The sequence below is a fragment of the Pezoporus wallicus genome, unplaced genomic scaffold (assembly GCF_028554395.1).
Source record: "Pezoporus wallicus isolate ANWC-B61680 ecotype Strahan unplaced genomic scaffold, APGP_CSIRO_Pwel_v1 scaffold_3294, whole genome shotgun sequence".
Classification (NCBI taxonomy): Eukaryota; Metazoa; Chordata; class Aves; order Psittaciformes; family Psittacidae; genus Pezoporus; species Pezoporus wallicus.
In genome coordinates, this window is record NW_026635478.1 from 5122930 (window position 1) to 5149585 (window position 26656).

Consider the following 26656-nt stretch of genomic DNA (forward strand, 5'->3'; position numbering starts at 1 on the left):
AGCTTCAAGGACGTGCCTGAGATAACTCCTCTTGGAAAGAAATGGGGTTTAGGGGTTAAATAAATGTAGGAAGTCAAAACAAAGACACCACCATTGACACTAACCAGACATGGGAACCTGCCAGTCTTTCTTATCCACAGGAAACAGGTAGTTCTCTACTGTTTGAAGGAGTATGACCCTCACATTGTTCTATCAGATCAAATATCCCTTTAAAAGTGGAGCTGATTTTGTCTTTGTGAACAGCTCACTTCTTGGAAGGGTCTGGCATTTCCAGTCAGAGAGCAGGTCCTTTGCCAATGAAAGGATTTTTTGTTAAAAGGCTTTCTAGAAAGATCATCTAAAACAGTCACTGACTGATGTGTAGTACTTATCTAGAGCAACAACAGCCACACCAGAGCGACACGCAGTTTACCATGAGTTGCAGTCCTGAGAGATGGTGAAGCCAGGAGGATAATGTTTTCCAGAGTGGACACAGGAGCAGTCAGAGCTTTCAATGCAATGTTCACCATCGAGGAGCTTTCCATCTGGATAGGTCAGGTAGCAGCAGATACACATGCCACACATACACACACACAGGGGCACAAACATGAATACAATTAGATTTTCTAGTTATTCATATGCATTATTATCCATAGTTAGTCACAGCAATTAAAATGAATTAGGCTTGCCAAAAAGCCTTATGAGTGCTGATGTCTACATTCCTTTTAGTGCTGCCTCTCCCTCAGATGTGCTGAATGGAGCATTTCTGGTGCCCCCAGAAGAGCTCTTTGTTTAGTGAGTCCTCAAGTCCAAAAAACACATATTGGAACATATATGAGTCAAACACAGGGAGCACAATCAAGGTTGATCAGAGCTGATCTAGAAACCTGACTGTTGGTTTACTGCTCTTGACTGTAGTAAAGGGTGCCTAGACAGGCTTTGTACCTGTTGTATGAGGAGAGACATAGGGAATGAAGACATGAAGTTAGACACCATAAAAGTCTAGCAGACTGAGTCTAAGAGAAGAAACATTATAATGTGGAGCTGTGCTTCATTTCTCAACTTCTGCAGAAACAAAAAGTGACAGGGCCAGCTTCCCAACTTGGATCCAACTGCTGAGGTTTCCATATTACACAAATATAGTTACCTATTCTATACAGAGAGAATTTTATCTTACAAAGACAAACAGAGGCCAGAAGGTTACAAGACTTGTCCAAGATTGCACTAAGCTAGCAATAGAATAAATGACATGTTTCTTTCTTTTAGATCCCCATGCTGAAACATGGTTGATATTCCTCTATTTTAAAAAGAGCTGGTTTAGCAAAACATTTTGTTTGCTGAAAACCCCTGTCACTCCTCTTTGAGGGACTCCTTCCAATCGCCTGCAGAGATTTTTGGCCCCTTCTCCTGGCAGCAGCAGTTACCACTGACAGTGAGACACAGGTAAGTCCCCTTTATCCCATTCTTCCCATATAGCTGCTTGGAAAGACCTTTGCTGTTAAGAAAAGCCTTTCAGTGAGAAATATTCAAAACAACATGTGAGCATGTGGTGTGACTCTCCAGAGAGCACAACAAAACAGAACATCCGCCTTTTTTCCTGACAATAGTAATTCCATTTACAGCAATTAAAGTGACTGTGCTGTTGTGTTGTGCATTTAAGTTTAAAAAAAAAAAAAAGAAACACACCATTGAACAGATCCTTTTGATTCTTGGAGCACTGGAAAGAAGCTAAGTAAATGTATAATCCTCATTGTAAATCCCAAATTTCTCTATTCATCTGTCAGATCTGCCTGGTTCTCTATGAAACTCAAATCAAAGTTCTTCCCTGTTGACTGTGCAGTAAGTAACAGTAAAATTTTTGAACTGCTGATTGGTAATTCTTTTCATGCAGTTCCTTCTACTCATCTGTTTCTCATTCAGGAAGCTTTCTGTTGAACTGCTTCTCTCAGTTCCTGTTCTCCTAGACCTTTCCTGGACTGAACTAACAAGTGCAGCTACCAAAGGGAGAACACAGTGAAAGCCCTTGTGTAGCCAGTGGATTCATCTCCTTCAGCCTTCCCCAGCAGCCCCAGGACTACACAAATATAATAACTAGGTCCTTCACAACAAAATAAGCTCCTGTGTCTGGCTACATCACATCTGGCTTCATCCTCCATGTGCAACTACTAAGCTCTGGATGCAATGACAACTCCTCAAACAAGGATAACATTGTCATTACTGCCTTGTTTTGGAAACCAAATTATGTTTTCAGCAAACCTCCATCATGCTTTGTATGACTCTCTTCCTGCAGTTGTCTTAAGTACAATGGACACAGGAGGAAGACTGTGGTGGTTAGGCTGCCCCTTGAAGCCAATCAACTCTCCTGTACAAATTACTCAATAGTAAGTGAAATCATTCATGTACAATCATTAAGATTTCTGGAATTATAGTGCAAGGCCCACACATGCTGGTTTTCTGTAAGAAACTCCTTCAGTACATTCTATTTCTTCCTTCCTCTAACTGGATGCTTCTAACCAAAAGCAATTCAAAAGGAATCTAGATACATCAATGGCAAGCAGTCCCTCACCAAGAAACAAAGGCAACCCTAGAGTACTAGATGGTGCTGATTTTCACAGAAACATTTATTTTTCAGTTGGGTCTGAAAAATGGCCCTTTCATCAAGTGAGCATACAGGCATTACAGAAATTGGTTTATTCTAGGGCACGGTCCCAGAAAAGAGAACTAGTTCTGATTTCAAGAAAATTTAAGGAAGACACAGCTTTCCTTCTTCTAATAAAATACGTAGCATCATTGCCAAATGTTTCTCTGTAAATAATCCAGTAAATAAATTACCAGGGCAGCTGCAGCCATCAACACATTGTCCATGACATACTTCATTGATATTCAGGCTCTGGCAGGTTTTGGCACAAGGGGATACACATTCCTTATACTGCATGCCAACTGGACATCTTGGCCCTGAAACAATTAATAGAAATTAGAAATGCAAATTCCTCGATAACTCGTAAAAAAAATAAATCCTTTAATTATCAAAGGCTGAATCACAGGGACACCAGAAAGTTTATATGCTCTCCTATCAATGACTTCTTATTCAAGAGCATGACATTTAAGAAATACTTCATTTTCAGTTTGCTGCAATATCATCTGTCAGGCAGTGTAGTAAATACTTAAAAGTTAAAGCCAATTTCTTTTCTAATAAATTGAGTCACAATAACTAAAACCAATGCATTAAGAACAATTAAACATGTGAAGTTCTGCAATAACAAATAAGTAATTTGGGTAGACAAGCATATTCTGTACCTTTAAGCTAAGCAGTTACTCCACTCATTTGTGAAATTATACTGTTCCATGTTTCCAGAGAGAACTGAGAGACAGTTAATACTGAAATCCCATCCTTCTTCTTCCAGAGAATTGCCATCCCAGGATAACACCTATGCTGTGGTGTCTTCACTGTTGTCATTATCTAGGCTAGGCCATTATGCAAGCATACACTACAGCTATCCCTTCATTTTGATGCATAGACACACCTCAAAACTCTGTGGGCATGGAGTGGGAAGAAAATATTAGAGCCTGCCCTTTCCCAGCAAACCCTCTATTGAAGGAGGTGGGAGGATAACGAACTAGCAGTCTTGCCCTCTGTGGCTCCAGGGCCTGGGCACCAGCTCGCACTAGTACAGTGTGCCAGCACTAGAGCCCTGCCAACGCAGCAGAGTGTTTCATGCCTCCAACACAACTATCACCATCATCTCCTGAGAAAGCATCATAGCAGGGATGAAGGATGATGGAAAATTAAGCTCCTGGTGTGAAGATCCCTTTTATGTCCCAGTGGAAAGGTAACAAATTACTGCTAGAAGACTGGTGTCCAATCCATTCAAAAGGTGGTTGGCAGCATCTTCCTGCCCTAATCATAATTTTCTTTCCATTTTCTTCAGTGGTGGCCAATAGCAGAATATCTTTACCAGAGAACAAGGCATTGTTAATATATAACAGCCATTCACCCTGTGAAATCAATTTACATAAACATCCTATGAAAATTGTCTTTCCTGTGTAATGTAAACACATGAGAAAAATCATTGAGAATATGATATCAGAGGATTGATATTATTGTTATTCATTTGTGTGCTTATGTATTTAACCAGGGTTCTCCAGCAGAGGCATGTGCATATAGCAACAGTAGGTGCAAACATGACCTTTTCTCTATAAATGCAATTCATCCCAGTCAATCCATGCACTTCCTTGTTGAAAATCTCAGCAAAGATGCAATCAGGACCTCTGACCTCAGCAAAATTAAGCTAATAAAAGCAGCATTAAAAAATGCAATCAGGATCTCTAACGTAGACAAAATTTGGCTTTAAAAAAGGCAACATCTCCATTTCAGTGTAACTGGTTCAAGCAAATAAAGGATGAAATAACTGATTGTACTAAAATAAATAAATAAATAAATAAATAAATAAAGTGTCAAGGAGAGCCTTTCACAAGGATGCTGACTTACCCGTACAGGCGGGTTAACATCACACAACTGGGTCATATGTGAAATAGCTCCTAAACACCCTAGTCTATATCTTTGAGTATCAAGTAAGTCTTTACTGACTCTGTATACCATGGCAGGACCTGTAAGAGCTCAGAATTTGTGGTTCAAACAGTCCTGCCTTAGTGACAACAAATTCTAGAAAAAGGTGGGTGATGGAGAGCTGAAAAAGGGAGCGAGCAAAGGCTCTTCAGATAAATGGAAGTAACAGGCACTTCAAGTTTTAACCTGCCATGCCTAAATCAACCTGAATCAACATCCTAAAAAAGCACCAGTTACTTTTAGCTGCAGCACATAAATCTGAAATACAAGCATGATCTCATTTGGGATAAGCAGCCTAGGAATAATTCTGTCAGCTTACTGCATGCGCTCTCTTCAGGCCATCCGTTCAAAATCAATCCTTCATCAGCACAGCTTCTTGCATAATCAAGGAACACCGAGCAGTGACAGTCCATGCCCTGGATACAGGCACAGATGTCTCTTTCACAGAGATCAATGTATGGTTCTGGGTCAACTCGATGGTGGCACCGGGAGAAGGTCAAAGATGTTCTTAGTAGCTGGCAGGTTTCAATGACACCCTGCACAACAAGTGAGGGGCAAAGGTAGAAAGAGAGAGAGAAAAAAGTGGGGCAAAATTAATTATTATAGTCTCAGAAAGAAGAGAGAAATCCCAACCTTTCAAAACACACTGTCATCGCTATTGTTAAATGGGTAGTATTTAACAGCTAGTATTTAACAGCACTGCTTAGTTAAATAACATCAATAGTCAAGAGCTAGTAGTGAGATACATCCATTTATTCATCACACCCATATATATATATATATACACACAGAGGGACATTAATATATTAATTATTATAAAATAGAGTGTCATATAAGAGAGGTTTCATGCAGAAACATGCCAGTCAACCAGTCAGCAAATGGAGGGAAGCAAAGAACTGCTTCTTACCAATGAAGAACCAGATGGCGTCTCAAGTACCAGGAAGATACACACAGCAAGGGAAGAGGAACTTACTATTGAAGTACTTAGGAAGAAAAATGACCAGACCATCTTTTGGATAATGAGGGAACAGAGTAAGTTTCATACTAAAAGATCAAGTCTGACTGGAATCTGAGGAATCAAATTTGTTTCCCACTTCTGGCCACATGCTCCTGTCACTCCTGCTAGCTTGTCCAATGCACAACAGGTCAATTTATCCCAGATAAATAGCAGAAAAATAACCCAGGGAAGAAAAGCAATTTGTTCTGCTCTTCTCACAAGTTAAATCAGCAGGGTGATAGCTAGTGTAATGAGAGGACTGCACAGTAAGATGGGGGAGGGCACCAAGACCTCTCTTTTCAATGGCAGCAAACTAAGAGGAAACCTAGCTGTATGTGAAACAAAACCTACAGAAAACTTAGCTTCATTCTCTAAGGGAGTCTCCCCCAAATAGACTTTCTCTTATGTATGCATTATGTCACAGTTCAATAAACCTGAGATCCTCAACGATGCTGAGTTTAGATAAGTGGAGAAATGATTTTTTTGAGACAACTCTGGCACAAACAGTTGAAGCATAACTTTCTTTTACTTATTTGTCTGTGTTTCATATAAACAGATATAACCATGCTGTATATTTCAGGTGTTAAATATGGGCAGTTTACAGTAACAATGCATTACTCCTGAATACCTCAACAAGTACCTGAGGAGATTGCACATGCAGGTTGCTGTGTTATAACAACAAAAAAAAGTGGGGGGAGAAGGTGGGGTGGGAGCCTTCATTTTTTGGGAGATCTAAAATGTGGAACAAAAAAACCCCAAAACCCAGAGGTCAGCAGATGTCTAGATGTTTTCTCTGAATTTCAGCTGGTATACCTGTATAGGAAAACTGCTGAGTAGAAAAGACTCGTTTTCCCTAAAGAGTGTTTTGTCCAGGTGATCAGCAAAAACTAATACATGTCTGAACTGAGAGAACTTCTTACTTATGAAGACAAACCAGAAATGTCTGGTCCCTTGGGAATATATTTAGAGTTTAGGAAAGTGCTCAGTGAACAACCACATGCAGAAAGAGGTTTTGAGCTTTCCGAGAAAGGCCTCATGGAACTAAAAGCAATGCTAACATATTGCCTTTAGGGAGATGAACATGATTGTCCTCCAGAAAATCAGCTCCAGCCTGGAATAAATCTAATGCCCAGATAGCAGCCACCATGATGAACCAGCTGGAAAAAAAAAAAAAAAACAAAACAAACAACTAGAAGAAAGGAAGCAGATCGTTTTTATTCTCTCTCCTTTCTCTCTTTAAAACACAGTGGTCAGGCTGATCTAAGAGAGGTCCTTGTCCTCTAGTTTAAGAGACAATGCACATACATGATGAGCACCAGAGACTGCCAGTCTCACCCACTGCTGTAGCATTCCTGCTCATGGAGGAACAGTCCTGAAAGCAGCTTCACACAGCCAAAGAATCATCTAAAACTAGTCAGCCAGGGAGGGAAGCCTTAGGCTGAAAGAGTGCTTAGAGTATAGGTGCCAGTAAGATTAAACATAGCAGAACTGACTGCAATATCCAAAGCACAGGTAAAGAAAGGTTTTGAAACTTTTCCCTTGACTTCTGCATGAGTTCTATTTTAAGTGTTTCTTTAAATGGGTTAGTGGTGTCCTGGCACTAACAACCCTTAGCAACCACAAACTTGCTGACCTTTTTTCTGCCCCAGTCCCACCACACAGAGCTGTAGGTGGAATTTTGTACATTCTTCCAATTTCTGTGGCGTTGTCTTCTGCTGCTACAAGAACTGCATTTGCCTATTGCTTAACAATTGCCATTAAAGAGATATAACCTAGAAAATGACAGAAGAAAGCAGAGGCACTCTCTTGTTCCCTTGAATTTAAACCCTGTGATATATAGACACATGAAAGTGTTTCTCCCTTTAGGAAGGGCATATTTTGATGCTGTAATTGGATAAAGTTTTTCAGAATACATCTTTTGGCTCACTCAAATGGAGAATGACTTAGCCTCCCATCTTTCCAGATAAAAAGCTTCCAAAGCCAGCATGTTTAGTACACGAAATGCTGGCTGTATGTTTGAGCAAACATAATAACTGACAGAAATTACTTCACTCAAATGCTGATTCAGCTAGCCTGTACATTTCAGGAGCAGAAAAAAAGTGATTTTAGATATAGCAGGCCTCATTTTCATCCCTAAAACCTTTTATGGCACCGTATGTCCATGTCTTAGCTGGACCTGCTTGTGATAGCTTCTGGACCGTAATCTGTAATGGTAGACAAGAACCTCTCCCACTTGCTTTCAGATCTGGGGATAAATGCTATTTCTTTACCACATATGGAAGTACTCCATGGGATACAAGTAGGTTTATTTTTTACCAACCACAGGAAAAGCTGAGTTTCAGCAAAAGCAGGAATTATTTGAATTCTATTTTCAATTATTTTCATGTCTAACATGTTACAGGTATAGTTTCCTAATAAGAAAAAAAAAAAAAGAAAGAAAGAATACAGTAAACTGTGGCCTCAAGCACCGTTTCTATTAGAGGTGAAATCTGAAAAATAAACATCTAAGAATGCATAAACCAAACATAATGCCTTAAAACATATATATTATTTCCAAGGCTGCCTTGTTACTATAGTTATCCATGTCACTCCATTTTATACTTCAAGATCCATGTTACCCATGCTAACATGACAACCATGCCAGTCATCTAAAAGCCTATTAGGCAGTACTTCATTGAACATGTAGCCTAAATCATCACATCCTGTGGTGGAAAAAAAAAAACAGAAAACACTGATCGGTTTTGGTAAAGAGATCTCTTTGTGGTCTCAGATTTCTTTCTGGTAACTCAACAGCAACCGTAGAGGGCAGGGCATGGAAGGGCGGCAGCAGCTCCCTCCCTTCAGCATTACCCAGTTTGGCATGCTCTGCGGGTCACAAGACAGGTAGCCAACAGGCAGCTACATTATGCAGATGCCAAGCTGCCTCCTGCCCTAGGAGAAGAACACAGTATCTGAGAAGAAACCATATCTACAGGCAGAGCAGTAGTCAAACACGTGGAAGTGTGTATGTGTTTTAGAGGTGGAGGGCAGGGAGAGGACCAGAGCAACAGCAGGATAAGAGTTAGCTGGGTCAAGACCTTTAGCTGATACACGTAGCTGTTAATCACAACAAGAGCTCTTCCTTATTAAAGAATATGAAATTGCCCATGTTTTCTACGATTTGAGGTTAGAGCAACAGCACTTTTTGACTTCACTGCGCTTGCAAAGAAGTCAGAAGCCACTTCTCCAAGGATGCTGCTGTGGTGGGGAGCAGAGAGGGCAAAGTAAACCACAGATCTACCTTGAGTGGGTGGATGGGTGGGAGGAGCACACTGAACCAAAGCTGTTGTTTTCCTCACCTAGCAGCTGATCGCCCGGCTGGGAGATGGAGGAGATTTACATTCCTGAAGCTGAAGCAAGCAAACAAAGCAGGCTATTAAAAAGCCCCACATTCTTCGAAAGGCACTCCTTTGGCTGGTCTTCTATTAATAGTGCTGTGTTTATTCTTGCACAGTGAATAAATTAAGCCAATGTTAAATGCTGTGAGCTCATGAACTCACATGAGAGAGAAGATAATTCCATCCGTTTGTAGGAGAGCAAACTTTATCCAACAAAGCATCAATATTTAACATGATCTGTATAAAACTCATATTAGTTGCAGTCTACCCATCAGACAGGATGCCTCTCCCGGACTTCAGTTGCAATGTTGACATTTTCTAAACACTAAACTTGCCTGAACAGATAAAATTCCAGTGGCCAGCACCATTCACAAGAATTAACCCTGCTGCAGGGCTGTAACCACGTTTAAAACACAGTCTTGTCCCTCAGAAGACATCTTAACCAGGTTGAAACCCTTCGTGCTTTGGTCACCCCCTTGGCACCGCATAGCACTACTCAAGTCAGTTGTTCCATCAGTCCTGTCCCTGACAGGAATGCCCCGACACACCACCTCAGCTCAAACAAGAAACATAGGCTGCAGGTTTCCAACCTGGAATCACTGCTGTGTTTCCTCAGTCAAGTGTGCAGGCTGTAAGGCTGAAGATATGGAGCATGCTTCACTGAATTTCAGAACATGTCTAATATATATGTCCCCATCCAAAAGCTTAGTGGAAATATAGAGTCAGAACTTTGCAAGCTTGTCCAAGTCTTAGTCAGGTTTTTCCAGGTAACTAGGGAAACCAGCATGCAAAGTAGCTGTAGAGCAGATATGTTCCAGAAAGCGCCACTACTCCTGAGAAATTATTTGAGCTTGGTTCAACAAGTATTGGTCTACAGGTCCTGCATAGCAAGAAACTGACAGGTAAAGTTTGGCCTTAGTTACCCTGGCATAAATCTAAACCTGACACCCATGATATTATTCTGATTTATAGAATACATGAGACCAGATGCAAGCCCTCAATGGATGTAGGCTCAATTTACTGTGACAGTCATAACCTGCAATACCCCATGCAGTCAGTGTATATTCAAAGCTACTTTCCCCCCTAGAAGTAGCCTTCCTCCCTGGAAGTGACGATCTGCGTGTGTCCACCCTGTGCCTAAGGAAAACAAGGAACATGTTTATACTTATAAAAGAGGAGAAGAAAAAGGTTGATGCAGCAAAAAGGGTCACAGAGATGGGTGAGACAAGCAGTTCTGTGTTTCTTCAGCAAATCAGAGCTACCATTATATGCATAGCTGAAGGAACCTCCTTCTTCTGGCAAGGGAAGAAGCACAGAGCCTTTGCAACATCTACAGAGAACATCTCCTGTGTCAAAAATAGCCTGGCTGAAGCACCTCACCGCTCTGGGGCCTCCCAAGTACATGAACTGCAACACAATCACAAATACCATCTGTGGTGGTGGTGCTCACAGAGGTTTCAGAACTGTTGCTTCCCAACTGCAGAATCAGAAAAGGAATTGACTACTTCATTCTACAGGCACAACTTAAACACACCTTTCCCAAATAGTACCAAAGTTTCCTTGGCAGCAACTCACCCTTCAGTCTCAAATGCACTGTTGGTTTCCTTGCTTATCCATTTGATGCTTGTGTGTTGGGAGGGAGGGGTATATAGGTACTACAGTTTTAGAAAGAAGAGTGACAGGAAGGGTGCAGTAGGGGAGAAAAATTGCATTCACTAACTAGTGAATAAACTGTTCCTTTCTCAACACTGCATGTAAGAAATACATCAGTCATAACATGCAGTCTCCAAGGTCGCTTCTCTATAGCATCGGGCAGCCCAGTACAGAAATCCTTCTGCTATTCCCAGCCAGAGCATGCAGGGAGCTCAGGAACTGCAGGCACACAGCTGCATCCTGCATCCAGCCCTACGCTGGCTCATGGAAACACTGCAAACACACACAGACATCGCAGGCCATGCTGCAGATGTGTTACTTCCACCTTCACCCTGCACCTGATCCTCATGCACCACAGCAGCAACCTACATACAGCCACCACCAGCCCCACAGTTAACTAGCTGGATGAGGAGCCATGCACCTTGTTCCAGTGCAGTGGTGAGATCAGTGCCCAGCATAGCTATCTCAGACCACACTGCACCTCAGAAACCCAAAACACATATCTCCTGCACCTTGCATCCTAATCACTTGCTGTGGGAGGACCACGGTAGGTGCAGACATGGATTACAAGGAAGCATTTGTGTTCTTCTGCCACAGGGCAAGCAAGCTGCCTTCAGGTATGGGAGGACCAAAACCAGAATGGTATCTTGCGGCACCAACCTTCTCTGCAATCTCAGATGAAATGTTGCAGGTGTTGCTTGGAGTCTGCACTCTCTTGCACTGCTTGTTTTCACTGTGCAAAGCCCAGGAGTTTGCAAAGTCATAACTGTTTGCCACAAGGGTCCCTGTGAATGAAGGAGAGGAGAAGCACATGGATTTTTTAAGAGCTAAAGCAACAAGTAGTCATTGTTGGCCACTACCACTGTGATAGTCTGCTGAATCATAGAATCAGCTAGGTTGGAAAGACCTTTAAAATCATCAAGTCCAACCATTACCTCAGGACTGCCAAGGCCACCACTAAACCATAAAATCTGTTTCTAAGAATAAAACCTGTCATATCAAATGAATTTCTATTCCAAAACAGATTGACTGTAGAAAAGCCCTTTTCAGTGATCTGGACTGATTCCTACAGAGGACCTCAAGGCCAGACTAAAGCCTGCGGAAGGCAGCTCCCAGCACTTCTCACACCTGCAGGAACATGGTAGGAGTCATTTGCTGGTCAGCTATAATCTGCAGAGCCCTAAGCATGCATACACATTTTTGTACTATTTAAAAGTTGCCAGTAAGATACAAGACATCTTAGAGAGGCAAACAAAATGAAAATACTCTCCCTAACCAAAGAAAGTATTAGCATCCCTGACCCCAGATAGCCTTGATTTTCTCCTGTCTGAAACTAAACCTTGTGCGCAAAGGAACTTACATGCACCATAATTGTTTTGGCCCATGATCTTACTGTCCAATTTGTCCTCAAACAGCTCCTCTGCCTTATTACAAGCATCTCCTGGCCCAGGTTTGACAAGATTTGCACCCATTTTGCATAAAAGCAAAACCAAAGGAGGTAAACTGTATGACTAGCACTTTGTGGGAGATGCAAACCAGGTTCTCTGCTTCTCTTGCTCCATCCTTTGGAGAAGAGGGATCCTCCCAGAAAGGGAATGTTCCCTCCTCCCCGTTTTGCCTCTTATGGCATGGCTGATCCAAGGACTACCTCTGCTTCCTTCTGTGAGCTCCTGCTACAAAACAGTTAATGACTCTCAGTTCTGCAACACTGCTTTTTGAAACCCTGCTGTGTTGCATGTGAGAGTATCAGTTGCCGCTCTTAAAACAATACCCAAGACCTTATGCAGAGAATATGTTGACACATGACCCTGACTGTATTTGGAAAACGTAACAAATGTTTCCCAAATGTATCTATATAATATTTTTATATTTCATATTTTATATCATTTTATATCAAATAAGATCGTCATTGAGCTACCTGCTGTACATTAAGTACAAACACACAGAATATACTGTACTCTAAAAATGTTCCTACAGGGTAGTCTACACTAGGAATGCTAAGGCAGATGTAATAAAGCCAGTAGCCTCTAGTAGACTTTTTGTAAACTAGAAACTGGGGGTTTATAAATGTAGCATATTAGGCCAGCAAGAGATATAAAAGGAAGAAGACTCCAAGGAAAGTATCACAGGGAAAAACAGTAAAAGGCATGAAATTTTCATCTACACCCCCAAAATTGAGCACAGGGAAAGAAAAACAAGAACACAACTCTTTAGCTTACTATAGATTGTAGAGATTAGTTTAACAATGAAATGTAGTCTGATGAGAAGCAAGATGCCAGATTAAATACATTGACTTTTATTTACACTAATTCAGCCTTACACCAACAGCTATATGTAATGGGAGATGGGCTCCACTCTGAAGTCATGTTCCTCTGGTCTCAATGCACATCCATGCTGAGCTTCCCATTACTGGCAGGTACCCCAAGATCCTCATTCACCCACAAGTTAAGATTTGAAGGCTGGGACAACTGTTGGCCCTGAAATGCTGGTCACCTGGGTTTTAATTTTTTTTTTTTTTTTTTTTTAATAAAATTGTGGGGCTATTTGGGTTTATATTTTTTGGAGCCTGCTTTTCAAACCCTCTTGTTGCCACCACCTGTCTGTATATTAGCAGCTATTTCCAAAGGTACCAGAGATTTGCCAACAACTTGCCAGAGCAGATCTATCTCCTTGCAAAGTCCTGGGGCCCTTAAATCAAGCTACAAGTTGTTTTGAACAGGCAATACTTGATCGATTTGAGTTTGCTCAATAGCTCAAGGTCTTGCCCCAGGCAAGTCTCCTCAACATAGGACAGTAAAAATCTAGGATAGTAATAACCTAAGAGATATCAGCCAACAGTGTTTTTTCCTGTGATTTGTCTTATGTAGCCTTAAGTGACCTATGGCAATTGATAAATGGCTAGAGAGGCACTATAATTTTAAAATGAGACTGCTGCAAAGCAAGCAAGCAAACAAAACCACACACCACACTGACATGTTTTAGACAACTTCACACCCATTTTCTCCCAACTTTTTTCTTTTCTGGTCAGAACAGTTGCTTCCACTTATCTGATTTTCACACAGATGATATTCACTCCTGACAGAAAAATCAGTGTTCACCATGATATCTGGGTCCCAAAATCACCAGTTCCTTTTGAAATCTGAAACTGTTGTGCTGCTTGTTTACTTTGAGACTGATGGTCAGAAAAGGGGAAGCATTAGCAATAACCACCTTGCACTCAAGGTATGTGAGTAGGAGGCAGAAGCCCTGACCTCCCTCCCTGGACCTCCTCCAGATTTTCCATATGGCTATAGGCCCATCAGGTTAACTCTTCCCAGGGTCTGTTAGCTCATCTGTAAAATACATGCAAGAATTTGTGCAGGGATCTACAATACTGTCAGCAGAGGTGCATAACTTTCACACCTTGGTTATCTATGAAGCAATAGGGGGTTTTGTTTGTTACGGGGTTGTTGGGGTTTTTTATTTGTTTCCTTTTTGGGTTTGGTTTGGGGTTTGTTTGGGGTTTTTCTCTTTTTTTTTTTTGTTGTTTTTTTTGAGGGGTGGAGAGTGTTTCTGGTTTTTTCTTTGCATTTTTTGGTTTGGGTTTTGTTTTGGTTCTGTTTTTTTCTACACAGATTTACATAGTTTTGTACATGGTTCCAGGCAAGCAAAACTATTGGCAAAGTTGACCAAATATTGAACTATGGTTTGGACCAAATGAATGATATGAAATGTTGAAGTCATGGACTATGAAATGTTGAAGTCATGGGCTATATAGTCTTTCCTTCCCTCTCTGGGTCAGTAAATATAAAATTAGTACTAAAAAAGACAAGAGAAGGAAAGAAACACCTCAAATTACAGCCCAGTGATGAAAGCACACTCCTCAAAATAAATGTCTAACTTTTTTCCAAACTCTGAATAAAGCAGAGTGGATTATGAACACAGGCTTTTGGCATCTCAGATAAATGCCATACAATGAGGACAGGTACAAGGCAAGTCTTCTTCATCTATACTGCTTGTAAATAACAGCTACATTCTCTGTGAAACGATTCCCTTTGCTTTCAAATTAAAATGCAAAAAAGAAAATAAGATCATTTACTTAGGCCAAACAAAAACTTGCCTAAAATCAAATTAGTGATATCCTTTAAAATGCCAAACCATTCAGACTGATGAGAAGCTATATTTTTTTAGGGGAAAAAAAATAAATATCTGCACTAACATACCTGTGTGTTTAGAACATGCTTTAAGATAACAGGTACCACACAGGGAAGCTGCATATTCATTCACATGCATTTATACTACTTTTGGAATGAAAACATTAGCTGAAACATTGGATTTTTTCCTTGTCACTCTCCAGGGGCATCATATATTCTGTATTTCAGCAGCTTAAATGGCTGGAATGTGTTGCTGACAGCTGGAGCAGGCTCAGAATATCAAGCCTTTATCCAAAATTAGCCATGGGCATTGTTTTATGATTAATGTCTTTGTAATTTGGAGACAGATTCCCAGAAATATGTTTCCTGCCAGTGCCAAGAAAAGCATAATGGGACTGACACTGGATTAATGTGGGTTGGGTTTTTCCCCCCCATAATGCTAAGAGTATTTAACATGTACAAATAACAAAGTGATGGATTAATATCCCTGTGTTGGACTTGAATGAGCTCTTTTGTACAAATAAACTTCAGTGGTGAGGCACTGGAACAGGTTGCCCAAAGAAGCAGTGAATGCTCCATCCCTGGCAGTGTTCAGGGCCAGGATGGACAGAGCCTTGGGCGACATGGTCTAGTAGAAGGTGTCCCTGCCTATAGCAGGACTGGAACTAGATGATCTTAAGGTCCTTTCCAACCCAAACCAGTATATGATTTTATGATGACCTAGGCATCCAAGCACCTATCGCAGCGATTATCAGTGTTAGACAGCTCACTGATAAGAGTACTAAGCAAAGACTGAGGCTACGGGCACACAAATAAGCTCTAGGAGCTTGCACTGCAGTGTCTCTCACTGGGGAGAAAATTCCTTACACTTTCTACAAGGTAAGAACGTGCCCTTTGATCACTAACATGATGCAAGGCTATGAGGTTTTGGGGCCTTACACATGTATGCATGCCCTGAGGAGATATCAGGATCAAGCTGCCCGATTTCCTCTGTAGTATTAGGGAAGTCATCTCTTTTGGCCTGTGCTTTGGATCCCCAATTGTAAAATGCTCATAACTATGAGTTATGCTGAAAGTGTGAGAACAAACTGTCAAGGGGCAGCTGGCATGTATTTACAGCCATATACAATAAACAAGCAACTACATACAAAATAATCAATCTTGTTTGTAAGTCTCGACAGGACATGAGCACTTCTTTGCAGGATGAGCAAATTTAGTAACAAACTATGTCAATGGGAGTGACTCAGCACCCCATCCTCTGAATGACAATGTGTTTCTGCCACACTGAAACCTACTGGGGAGACTTTGTTCAAGAGCTACTGCCTAAGGCCACTACCTTCAAAGCTGGGTCCTACCCATGTTCATTTGTAAGGGTATCTTAGTTTGAGTCACGTCACTTAGACCTCCAGTAACTGAGCATCAAAAATGTATCCAGAAGCAATGTGTTACCCTCTCATCAGACTATCAGTTTTGCGTTTGCACACCAAAACACAGTGAGGAATCAAAGGAGTGCCATGACAGTAATATGTGATTGGATAAATTATAGTACATGAGTATAAATATATCATAAGAAAATAAAATGATTTCACACTGTTTATTGTTTAAACACCCTTTCCTTCACACCTCCTTTATTTACTCGCTGTAATTGCTAATGTCCAGTATTAGAGCAGTTGCTTTGACTCTTATTTCTCTGCCACCCAGAAACAATCCAAATATCACAGAATCACAGACTGGTTTGGGTTGGAAAGGACCTTAAAGCTCATCCAGTTCCAGCCCTCCTGCCATGGGCAGGGACACCTTCCACTACATCAGGTTGCTCCAAGCCCCGACCAACCTGGCCTTGAACACTGCCAGGGATGGGATAGCCACAGCTTCTCTGGGCAACCTCTGCCAGTGTCTCACCACCCTCACAATGAAGAATTTCCTTCTAATGTCTAATGTAAATCTCCCATCCATTAGCTTAAAGCCATTCCCCCATGTCCTGTCATTACATGCCCTTGTAAAAAGTCCCTCTCCAGATTTCCTGTAGGGCCCATCTGAGGGCACTGAAGGGTTACCTTAGTGTCTCACCTAATAAATGAAGTTCTGTATCATAAGCCACTTTCTTAGCAACAAAGCAAACTAACCCCGTGTTAAGTCACTTCTTTCTTTTTTTTTCACATAAAATATAGAAAAAATATGGGTTTATTTCTTTTCAACATAAACACTGTCATTTTGTTGAAAACTGTGACAAAAATGTATGATGGCAGTGTTCAAGGCCAGGTTGGATGGAGCCTTGGGTGACACTGTCTAGGGTGAGGTGTCCCTGGCCATGACAGGGGGTCGGAACTAGATGATCTTAAGGTCCTTCCCAAACCAAACCAGTGTATGATTCTATGTTTCATGAAAGACACTGTTTATGGGCTAGATTCTATCTATGGCAACTCTGACTTCTGCACATATCTGGGATCTGGTCCTCTGATGCCACAGAGAAGCCCTCGAAATAGGCCATCAAATTACATGAGTTTCCTTCTATGCAGGCAGATACAAGATGATACACAAGTCCTGCATTACTTTTTAAAATGTGTGAGCTAGTGTCTGAGACAGACAGAAGATGACATTTCAGCTGCAGACCTCTTTCCACCACAGTGGTTCTTATAGGGTCTCCCACCAGGCCAGGCCTATTATCAACTAGAGAGTCTACCATGTCAGTCTAAATCAAAGCAGTTTAAGGGCTAGTACATCTTGAGGAGCCTTTGAAAAAAAAAAAAAATGGAGGAAGGCTTAACGCTTCTCAGCTCTCTCACAAGCTCACTGGCTATAGCACAATACCTGATGTATAACCTCTAGCATCATCTCTCTTCCTTTCCCTCTGACATTCAGATCTGCACACCAGCGGTTTCCAGATGAGAGCCCATAATCTTGGCAACATTAGATCATTGTCTTTTCCCTTTGTCCACTATGCTTCTATTGCATATCATTCTGAACCTGAAAGTTCTTATTGTATTTATTATCAGCACAAATCCAGCCCAGAAATGTATCTAATGGATTAGAACTCAGGGCCCAATCTGATAAACCAAAATATGGCCAGATTTTAACAGAAAGCAATGGACACATCAACAGGACAGTTCAGCCTGCCAGCACCCTTAAAGTAACACTTCAGTGCCCTGAGATCGCTAAGTCATGCCACGAAGTTCACATCCTGGGTTGGGTTGACCTTTATGAGATCTAATCTGGCTAAATGGAGAGCAAACAGAAACTGCAGTGGAAAGGAAAAGGTAAACTGCCTCATAGGCTAGCAATTGTCTGCCAAGATCTTTTGTTTAAAGAATATTACCTCTCCCAGCTGCTTCTGTTGCCCCTAATCTGAAAGTCAGCTTCAACAGTTTCAAAAAAAAAAAAAAGGATTAATCAAAAGCTGGTTTTACTTAGAGCAAGTTGAGAAATGTTCATATGAACCTCCCCACCAGCGCTGCCAAGGGGACAAACAATGTGTGGGAACAGTGACGTTCCTCACTGATACAACAAATTAAACCATAATTAATCCTAATTCCTTCAAAAATAGTTTAAATGAAAGGTCTATTGTATCAGGGAGGAAAAGAAGGCAGAATTGCTGAGATACGACTCTATCCTTCAGGCTAAAAGCACCAAACTGTATATCCATGTAGATTACAGAAGTCAGGGCCTTCCTCAGTAAGGAGGAAGAGCTACACATGTTCTTTGTCACCTTCTGTATTATTTTTCAGCTCTTCCAAGCAATGACCCTGTCATGTACTTCCTTACACTCAGAAATCTGTGGCTGTGAAAGCACTGTTTTTTTTTAAGAGGGAGGATACAGTCTCTGGCATGTTAAACAAATACAGCATGAATCACTTTTAAGCAGGAAAGAACCTTCTACATTTGAAGAGTCCAAGGCAATACAGTCTCCTTCCCTTCTCCTTTTTTGCAATAGCCTTACTCCTATTTCTGGTCTTATTAAAAAGATGTAAACTTCAGATCTCAACACATTCAGACATCAAGGTATCAAAGCCCTCAATTCTGTGAGCTGAGTTTGTTTCTTATTATTTACATTGCTGAAGGATTGATCAATCATTTTAACATACTATAAAATCCGGTTTTTCTCTGGACATTGAAGCTATGCTTGTGTTTCCCAACTGTCAGTAAAACACATCTTACTTCTCTGAAGCAATGCCAGGCTCTTCTCCAAGCTGCTTTGTCTCCCTTTCTATTTTCTGTATCATTTGTTTTTAATACATACTCTAAACTATCAATTTAACATACTAATGTTTAATTAACTTTACTCTTAACCTTTCCTTTTCAAGTGCAAAGAATTAGAAAACACTCTCAAACACCACATACTAAGATCAGTCCTTCAAAGCCATATTCATGGCTTTTCCACAACTCTTAAGTCTTCACCCACACCAGCAGACTTCACATAAAGGTGTATAAAGCAGCAAAGCAGTCCTGTCTCTCCCTCTTAATAGGGATTGGCGTGATATAGGGTGCACCTCCAGTCCAACAACCCACATAGACAGGGAAATGTCACTAAAAGTAACCACTTTATTCATACTCCCACTTGTCTAACTCATGAAAAATTAGAAGTGGAATCAATGAGTATTCCTTACATTTTTTTTGCTGGGTCTTCTCCTAGTCGGCCTCTCCAAACACTGTATTATACATTTTTTAGCCTGTAGCTTTATCTTTATGTCCCTAGATTCAAGATTTCTGAAAGTGTTAAATTCATTCCTTTGAGGAGAAAGGAAGATAAAAGAACTTAGTCAGACAGCTTTTCGGCATATCAAGATGAGGCACCTGACAGGTAGAAACATTTTGCTGGATCAACGAAGTTAGTGTTGAATCACCCATCAGGAAGAGTGTGCAGAATGTATATTAAAATACAATCAGTTAGTCGCAGTCTTACCTTCCTGAGTTCTGAAGTCATCTTCAGGAAATGTATTAAAGTTGCCACACAACCCACAGGTCTTATTATAGTGCTTTTCTTGAAAGATTATCTGAATATTCCCACTGATATCAATCTTCACCATGAAGCCATGCTCATCACTGGATATTTTGTAATAACCTGCCTCCTTCTCTATAAATATGCCATTGGAAGCAAAAGGTATGGAAACCCTGTGAAGAAAAATAGGAATTTCTCAGAATATGACACACTGAAAACACTGGGGGGTTCCGTTGGAATAGTTGTTCCCACTGGTACCTTTTGTCTTCCTGCATCACAACTCCATCTAAAGAGAAGCGAAGATTGAAATATTCTCCAAGATACACAGAGAAACCAATTTTCTTCCCATCCTGGTAGTCACCTGAAGAGATGAGACATAAGTAAATATTGTTAGTTCCGGGATTTGGCAGGACAACTTGTAAGTAACACATTGCAGAGTTGGGACTGTATCATCTAAGATTTTCAAGTTCCATCCATGCATTTCATCCCATAGTTGCTTAATGTGAAATGGACAGATAGCCTCAGGATTAGGGCTGGCATCAGCCACTGGCAAGCATGTGACTTGGCACTGGCTATGGACTCATGCTCTCACTGTTACTGTCTAGCCAGGGAATTTCCTATCCTTCCATGCACACTGGAGGAGTTTCCACATGAGAAGAATGTGAAGATCTGCTATGCTCTTTCCCTTCCCTGTTTCCTCCCAAAACCAATGCATAGCTCAGTGGTAAGAGAAGGAGGTTGAATCCATTGAATTTAGGGAAGAACTGAGCCTGAATGTCATTATACTTGATAAGCTCTCTAATCATCTCAACTAGCCTTTGAGGGGTAGATGCCAATACTGGCTATCCAAGTGGCGGGGGGGCAACTCACTCTGCTTTTTTCAAAAGCAGCAGTACATAGAGATGAAAACAATTTAGGCTCTGAGAGAGAAGAGAGGCAGGAGAGTTCAGACACAGTCCTTTCTCTGCTTTTGCCCATTGTCTATTTTTGGCTTTACAGAAGCTCCTTGTGCAATGGACCTCCTGCTGAGGTAGCCAGCTCTGCCCAGACCTGGACACTTTACTCAGCAACACAGATTGCACTTCACAGCCAGTTATCTAGAATCAAAACAAACCCACACACATACACTAAGATAGGAATCATAAATAGGTTATGCCATGTTTATGTGCTCAATATAAACGCTAAGTGTCTGCTCATATTTTGTTGGTTTGGGTTGTTGGTTTTTTTAAGATTTATTTGATGACATGAAATACTGTAATCAATTCATATGCTGGTGGGTTCTACATACAAAAACTTTGTACCAAGTTGTTCAAGTTGAAGAATAAAATTACTTAATTCGTTGTATGGTTGCTTTTCAGAGTGATGGGATCAGTTCATTTCAATTTACTTGTAGTCAGCAAAGAGTCATTTTAAACTATGACTAATACAGAACTGTTATTAGAATATCTACCAAAAGAGTTGGTGAGAGTAATACACAGTTTTCATCTCTCTTGCCCATCCCTAAGAGTAATACTGCAGAGACTCATGCTAATCCAAAGCCTTTTGTCCTGTAGGATGGGATTTTTTTCTCACTGGGGGTATTTAGCATACAGGTACAATTAATTCTATGTGGTTGTGTAGTTCTTACTCTTGTACTCAGCTTTAACAGCCACATTCCTCTAGAAAAATCAAAATTAAACAAGGTCTAACTTTCCCTCTTTAGAAAAGCCAGTAAGAAAATCTCCATTCCTTGGCAGCTTAGTTATGTGGGAGCAATATTACCAAGGGATAACTGAAACCAAAGTGACAGAATTTCCTTACTTTTCATACCTAAGAAAATTAAAACACCACATGGAACAAACCACAAATAAGACCCTTTTATGCAGTGGTCCATCCTATCTGACAAAGGGCAGCTATTTGTTTTTTCTTTTCAGTGGTGGAACCCGACCTAAGTGAAATGCCGTATCACACATTTTACATTTGTTACTTCTTAGTATCTTGCTCAGACTCACCTAAGAGTGTGAAGGTGCGCTTGTGACAGTCCCCAGCAAGGAGGTAACTGCAGTCCCCAGCAAAACTGTAGAAAGAACCATCAAAAGTTTTGATGTGATCATTCCCAAATAGGCTGCAACGGGAACCTGATGACTCCTGAAGCAAAGAACCTGATGATCCTGGATATCAAAACACAACACAACTTGCAATGTAAAACAATCATTTTGTAGTTCAGGAATTTATCTGCTGGAATTCATCGCCATTGATCATTGCGTGTTCTGAACCTCCAGCTCTGGCTTCTAGGACAGCATGACAGTACATAGGATCAAGCACAGATTATTATTATATGCATTAGTGAAATGGCTTTTTTGCTTTATTTCTACCTGCCCAAACCTTGCATGGGTAATTCCAGTTCTGATTCTTTAACGAATACCGTGCATTCGTTCATCTGTATCTGCCTGCAATCCTATCAAAATAAACAGGATAGCCTATTTATTTTAGCATGAATAGGGCGGCATGAACAAGTCGCATGGTTTGTTCAGCCAAGCATCACTGACTTCAGAGAATCTGTGATTCAATACAGTGCTTGTTGCAAGGTAAAGGGCCAAAAGCAGTAACCTTATTGATGCCTTCACTGTGATGAGAATATTGCCTGAGCCAGGATGGCAGGATTAGATGGGTGAGGTGGGGAGGCAGGGAGGATCTACAGAAGAAACAGAGAAAGCATATTACAGTTCCTAGACATCAGAAAATAAACACGTTTTCCCACCTGATATTACAGTAGCCTGTAGTAGGTTTGTTAGCACCACTGTCAAGAGGAGCATCTGTCAAAAATCAAAAAGAGAAAGATTAGAATATACTGTTTGGCTCGCAACAACTCATCATTTTCTTTATAAAGTTATTTCTGAGGCTCTACATTTCATAAACCAATAATCTATAGACTTTCACAGTAATTCAGTTACCCATCCATGCTTCTTTAAATAGGTAATCTAGGAGATTAATTATTCTTTATTTCCGTTTTCACCCCTCAGCAATGTGAGCTACCTCCACAGGAAATGCAACCCAACATACACATATATGCCAATTTACTCAAGTTAATACATTGCCCTTCAATACACAGCATTATTTATCAGACAACTTGACATGAAGAAGCACACCAAACTGGATCAGCCAACTTGGCTCCAGCAGAAGTCACCTCTACTGCACAAGATTTGAATCCTGCCCAAAATTCCACAGGAGGAAAAAAATAGATAGGATTTGCACCAGCCAACAGATCTGGCTGGCAGACCATTATAACCACATGCTTATAATCCACTGATTTCAGGGTGATGGTGTACTTGAGATAAATGGCAAGTAGTAAAGGGAGGAAATCGTGCAGAGATTACAGACCCAGGGTGAAAATTTCCATTCACCAAAATCAGTGTTAGTATTGCCTCCTATTTTGTACAATGAAAACATCAGCCTTTGTTCCCCATATGTCTGTAAAGTACCTCCTGTACTGCCAGACCTGTAAAAGTAATAATGGGATATGAGTGTTATACAGATGGTGAACTACAGATGCATTCTGTATTTCATTAACAGTTAATGGATGAAAACTGTAGGGAGCTCCATCTAAGTGAGTTAATTTCAGTGGTCAGATAAGCAACTAGAGAAGCTTAAATATACCATATTTAATACATTAATGCCAGGAGATCAGACACACCTTTCTCTAAAAGAACCCTCTGATTAACGATCAGAATACATTTTGCAAAGACAAATTCTGGTGTCAATTATGTAGGTCCAATTCACAGCCACATGAATAAACACCAGGTTTGCCACATTTACCAAAGGCAGGAAAAGAAAGATCCATTATAAAACTCAGTCTAATCTAGTGCTGCAAATGCCAGTCTGACATAAGGCTGTTACTACTGAAAGATAGCTAAGAAGTGGGAACTGCATGGAAATGTGACTACAGAGTAATGGTAAAGAAAACAATAGGCATTATTCTCAGATTACACACTTGCTAGTTTATTTTTAGTGCATGCACTGTGTTATTGTGACAGAACCAGATATTGCTTTTCCTTGTTAACCCTTCAGTCTTACAAAGCAGGCAAAGAAAAAAGACAGGGTATAAAACTCTTCAGTCCCCTTCCACCTCCCAGTCTGTTCTAAGCTGCAGACTTGAACTTTCTCCCAACAGTGATAAAGCAGCTGCCACCAACGAATCAGAATACAGTCAAGTATGATTTGCCAGTATATAACCCTCAATAAATTTTATCACTGGCTTAATGATAAATGAATGTACCTTCTTCTATGCGAGATTCCTCTTGCACATGAACAAGAAACTCCTCCAGTTGCTACCAATAGCCTACTACACCATTGTTCCCACGTTCCCTCAGAAGACAGGACTGGAATGGTTTTGGTCTGAAATTCCTTGTTTTTGTACAAGCAGGAACTGTTGCTCATTTAAAAGGAAAGATAAAGAGCAAACGTCACATCCGTTTGAGTCTCAAGACAATAGATTAAATTGCTATCGTGTAAATCAGTAGCCTTAATTGCCAGAAAGTTACAATGAGGGGAAATAGTTTTAAAATCTTACATGACAGGTAATTCTTTGAAATATATTTTGCATGTGTATGTGTGACAGATCTCACTGGCTGAGCCAACAGGCAGCACATTTATTTAAAAGACTATTGTTAAAGAGAAATAGAAGGATGCTCCATACCTTAAAGGCCGCAGAACCCTACTATTTTTTTCCTGCAAACATCTGCTTTAAAGAAGAAAGAAGGAAAAAAAAACAACTCAGAGTTGGTAACAGCCTGGTTTTGTTCTCCACATACAAACACGTTTGAATTTTGTCCATTGTATTAGATCAACACATTGGAACCTTAAATTCACAAATGTTTATAAAGGTACCCTCTGGAACAAGACATGGTAACAAATTAATCATGCATATACTTCTTTACAGAGGTGGGCACAAGCTTCATGGGCATATATGTACAGCGCTGAGCAAAAAATGCAGAGCAGATGACACTACTTTCAATGTCCCATGCTTCATATTTTCCATAGATCCTAGTAACAACACAGGGGTCAGAAGGCAACACGATTCCCTGTAAATCATATTTTGCCACTAGTTCACAGAATCGCATCCTTAATTGAACCAAGAAAAACAATGCACAACAATAAAAATGTGCCTCCCCAGAGTCCCCAGCAGGTGTGCCTGTCTAGTGCACAAGCAATTCTGAGAATGCAGAGAGTATGAGCCCTGCACACAGTTCTTTGAAAAAAAAAAATAAAAAATAAATATAAAAATTGTAATATCTTTTCTTCCTGCAGGCAATTTCCCTTATGGTTTCCAGAGATGACTAAGCTGAAACTTGCAGAATGGCAATAGATAAGACAATTTAGGTGATGACTCTACTTCGGTTGAGTAGTTACAAAAAATACAAATAATAAATTGTTAGCCATACTTACTTTGTCTTGTATGAACTCTTCATGACATCTGCATGTTAAAATGCTATAGAGCTGCACTACAGCTACCAAGTGACAAAAAGAAAACAACACAGACCAAGTTGTTTCTTTCCATGTGAAAAGCCAGAGAACAAGATTCTTAAATGAACACCTTTAGTCCTGGTCTTCTCGGCCAGATCCTCCTGCCTTTTCTCCAGCAGCAGTGAGGTTTTCCCCTCTCACATTCATGTCAATGCAAGGCCCATGCCTGAGAGCAGCTGGGAAAATCCTGGGAAACATACAGTAAAAGGCTCCACACGCGCAGAAACTTGGTGTCCAGTGCAATCATGGCTTTCGGTGTGCTCCACAGACATCCCTCCAGCATGGAACAATCCTAGCAATCCCTGTTGCTGCAATAAAGTACCAGTAAAGGACAATAACCAATTCTGGGTTTGTGTGAAGACAGAGGAAGAGTGCTGACCAGGAATCATTCTCTCCTCTTGGGTCCATCTGCCAAATCTCAGCAAGTCTTTCACATCTCCAAGAGCCTGGGCGTTAGTAATCACAGGGAGGTGTTCTCAAAACCTTTAATTATAGAAATCCCAGTATTATTCACAATACAGGGAATAAGAGCTCCTATCACCTTGTTTTTTTGTCTCCTTCTCAGTTTTAATCCTGAGACCCAAATCCTGAGACCCTAAGTCCCTTCATTTGGTAACTTTCTCTTGCAAATCTAAATCTAACAGGTAGCTTTGATTCAGTCTTTTGTACATACCAAGGATAGAGAGTTCCTTAAAATGCTCATTAAAAATAAAAAGATTGCTGGTTTTGTTCTATAGCAATTTCTTTACTGTTATTATAATAAGGGGCCAGTTCTTCAACAATACAGGATTGTTTAGTCTGTAACAGTGATGGATGGCTGAGATCTTCCTTTATTAGCTTTTGTGCTGCTGCTTTCACACCACAACAAGCTTTATCTGGAGCACCAGGGAGCAAGAGACCAAACTGCACAAAAGTTTGAGCCCATCAAAAGGTGCTTCAGAGAGGAGGAGGCTGCAGGCAGGCTGGTTACTGAGCTTGGACTGAGCCTCTGAAGTCCATGGGTGCTTATCAGCATGATCAGAGCCTTGGTCTACACCGGGGGACATTCTGTGACTTGCACTGCCAATGTTTAATAGATGGTTCAGATAAGCCAGACATCATGACACCTTTTAAGTGCCTTGGGGAACATAACAGAAAAAATTAATTGAGATAGGAAGTTTGCTTTTTGGGTGTCTTTTTCCCCTCCTGGCTCTGTTTTCCCCCAGAAAAGGGAAATGGTAATTAAAGAGCACATTCATTGACTGATATTGTACATTGTTCCAATACAAAGCACAGTGATTGGACAGATCTGACGTGGAGTTTTACAAATAATACACCTGAGACACAGGGAAATAAAATAAAGGACTATGCACTGTTGCTGGAAAGCCCCCTATAGCCAGTTCCTGGAACAGAATAGAAAGGATTTCTGAGAAAAATTATCCATAATACTGATTTTCATTGCTTTGTTCAAATACTAGGTAACATGCAACAAGTCCAAAGCTTCCTAACAGTTATATGATAACATGCACTAAA

At 40.6% G+C, this 26656-nt stretch overlaps 1 protein-coding gene across 2 annotated transcripts in view; it reads right to left on the reverse strand.

Moving 5' to 3' along the window:
* VWF (von Willebrand factor) overlaps positions 1-24022 on the reverse strand; it is a 129722-nt gene extending 105700 nt beyond the window's left edge. For both annotated transcript variants that reach the window (XR_008974509.1, XM_057426168.1), the window contains exons 1-9: positions 23898-24022; positions 22383-22437; positions 21634-21792; positions 19901-20003; positions 19607-19815; positions 11234-11358; positions 4866-5082; positions 2812-2934; positions 413-524 (exon numbers count right to left, since the gene is read on the reverse strand). Coding sequence is in view for 1 of the 2 variants with exons in the window: in XM_057426168.1 (XP_057282151.1) it covers positions 413-524; positions 2812-2934; positions 4866-5082; positions 11234-11358; positions 19607-19815; positions 19901-20003; positions 21634-21792; positions 22383-22437 (1103 nt within the window). In the remaining variant the exon portion in view is untranslated. The remainder of the gene's footprint in view (positions 1-412; positions 525-2811; positions 2935-4865; positions 5083-11233; positions 11359-19606; positions 19816-19900; positions 20004-21633; positions 21793-22382; positions 22438-23897) is intronic.
* Positions 24023-26656: the final 2634 nt, after the last annotated feature.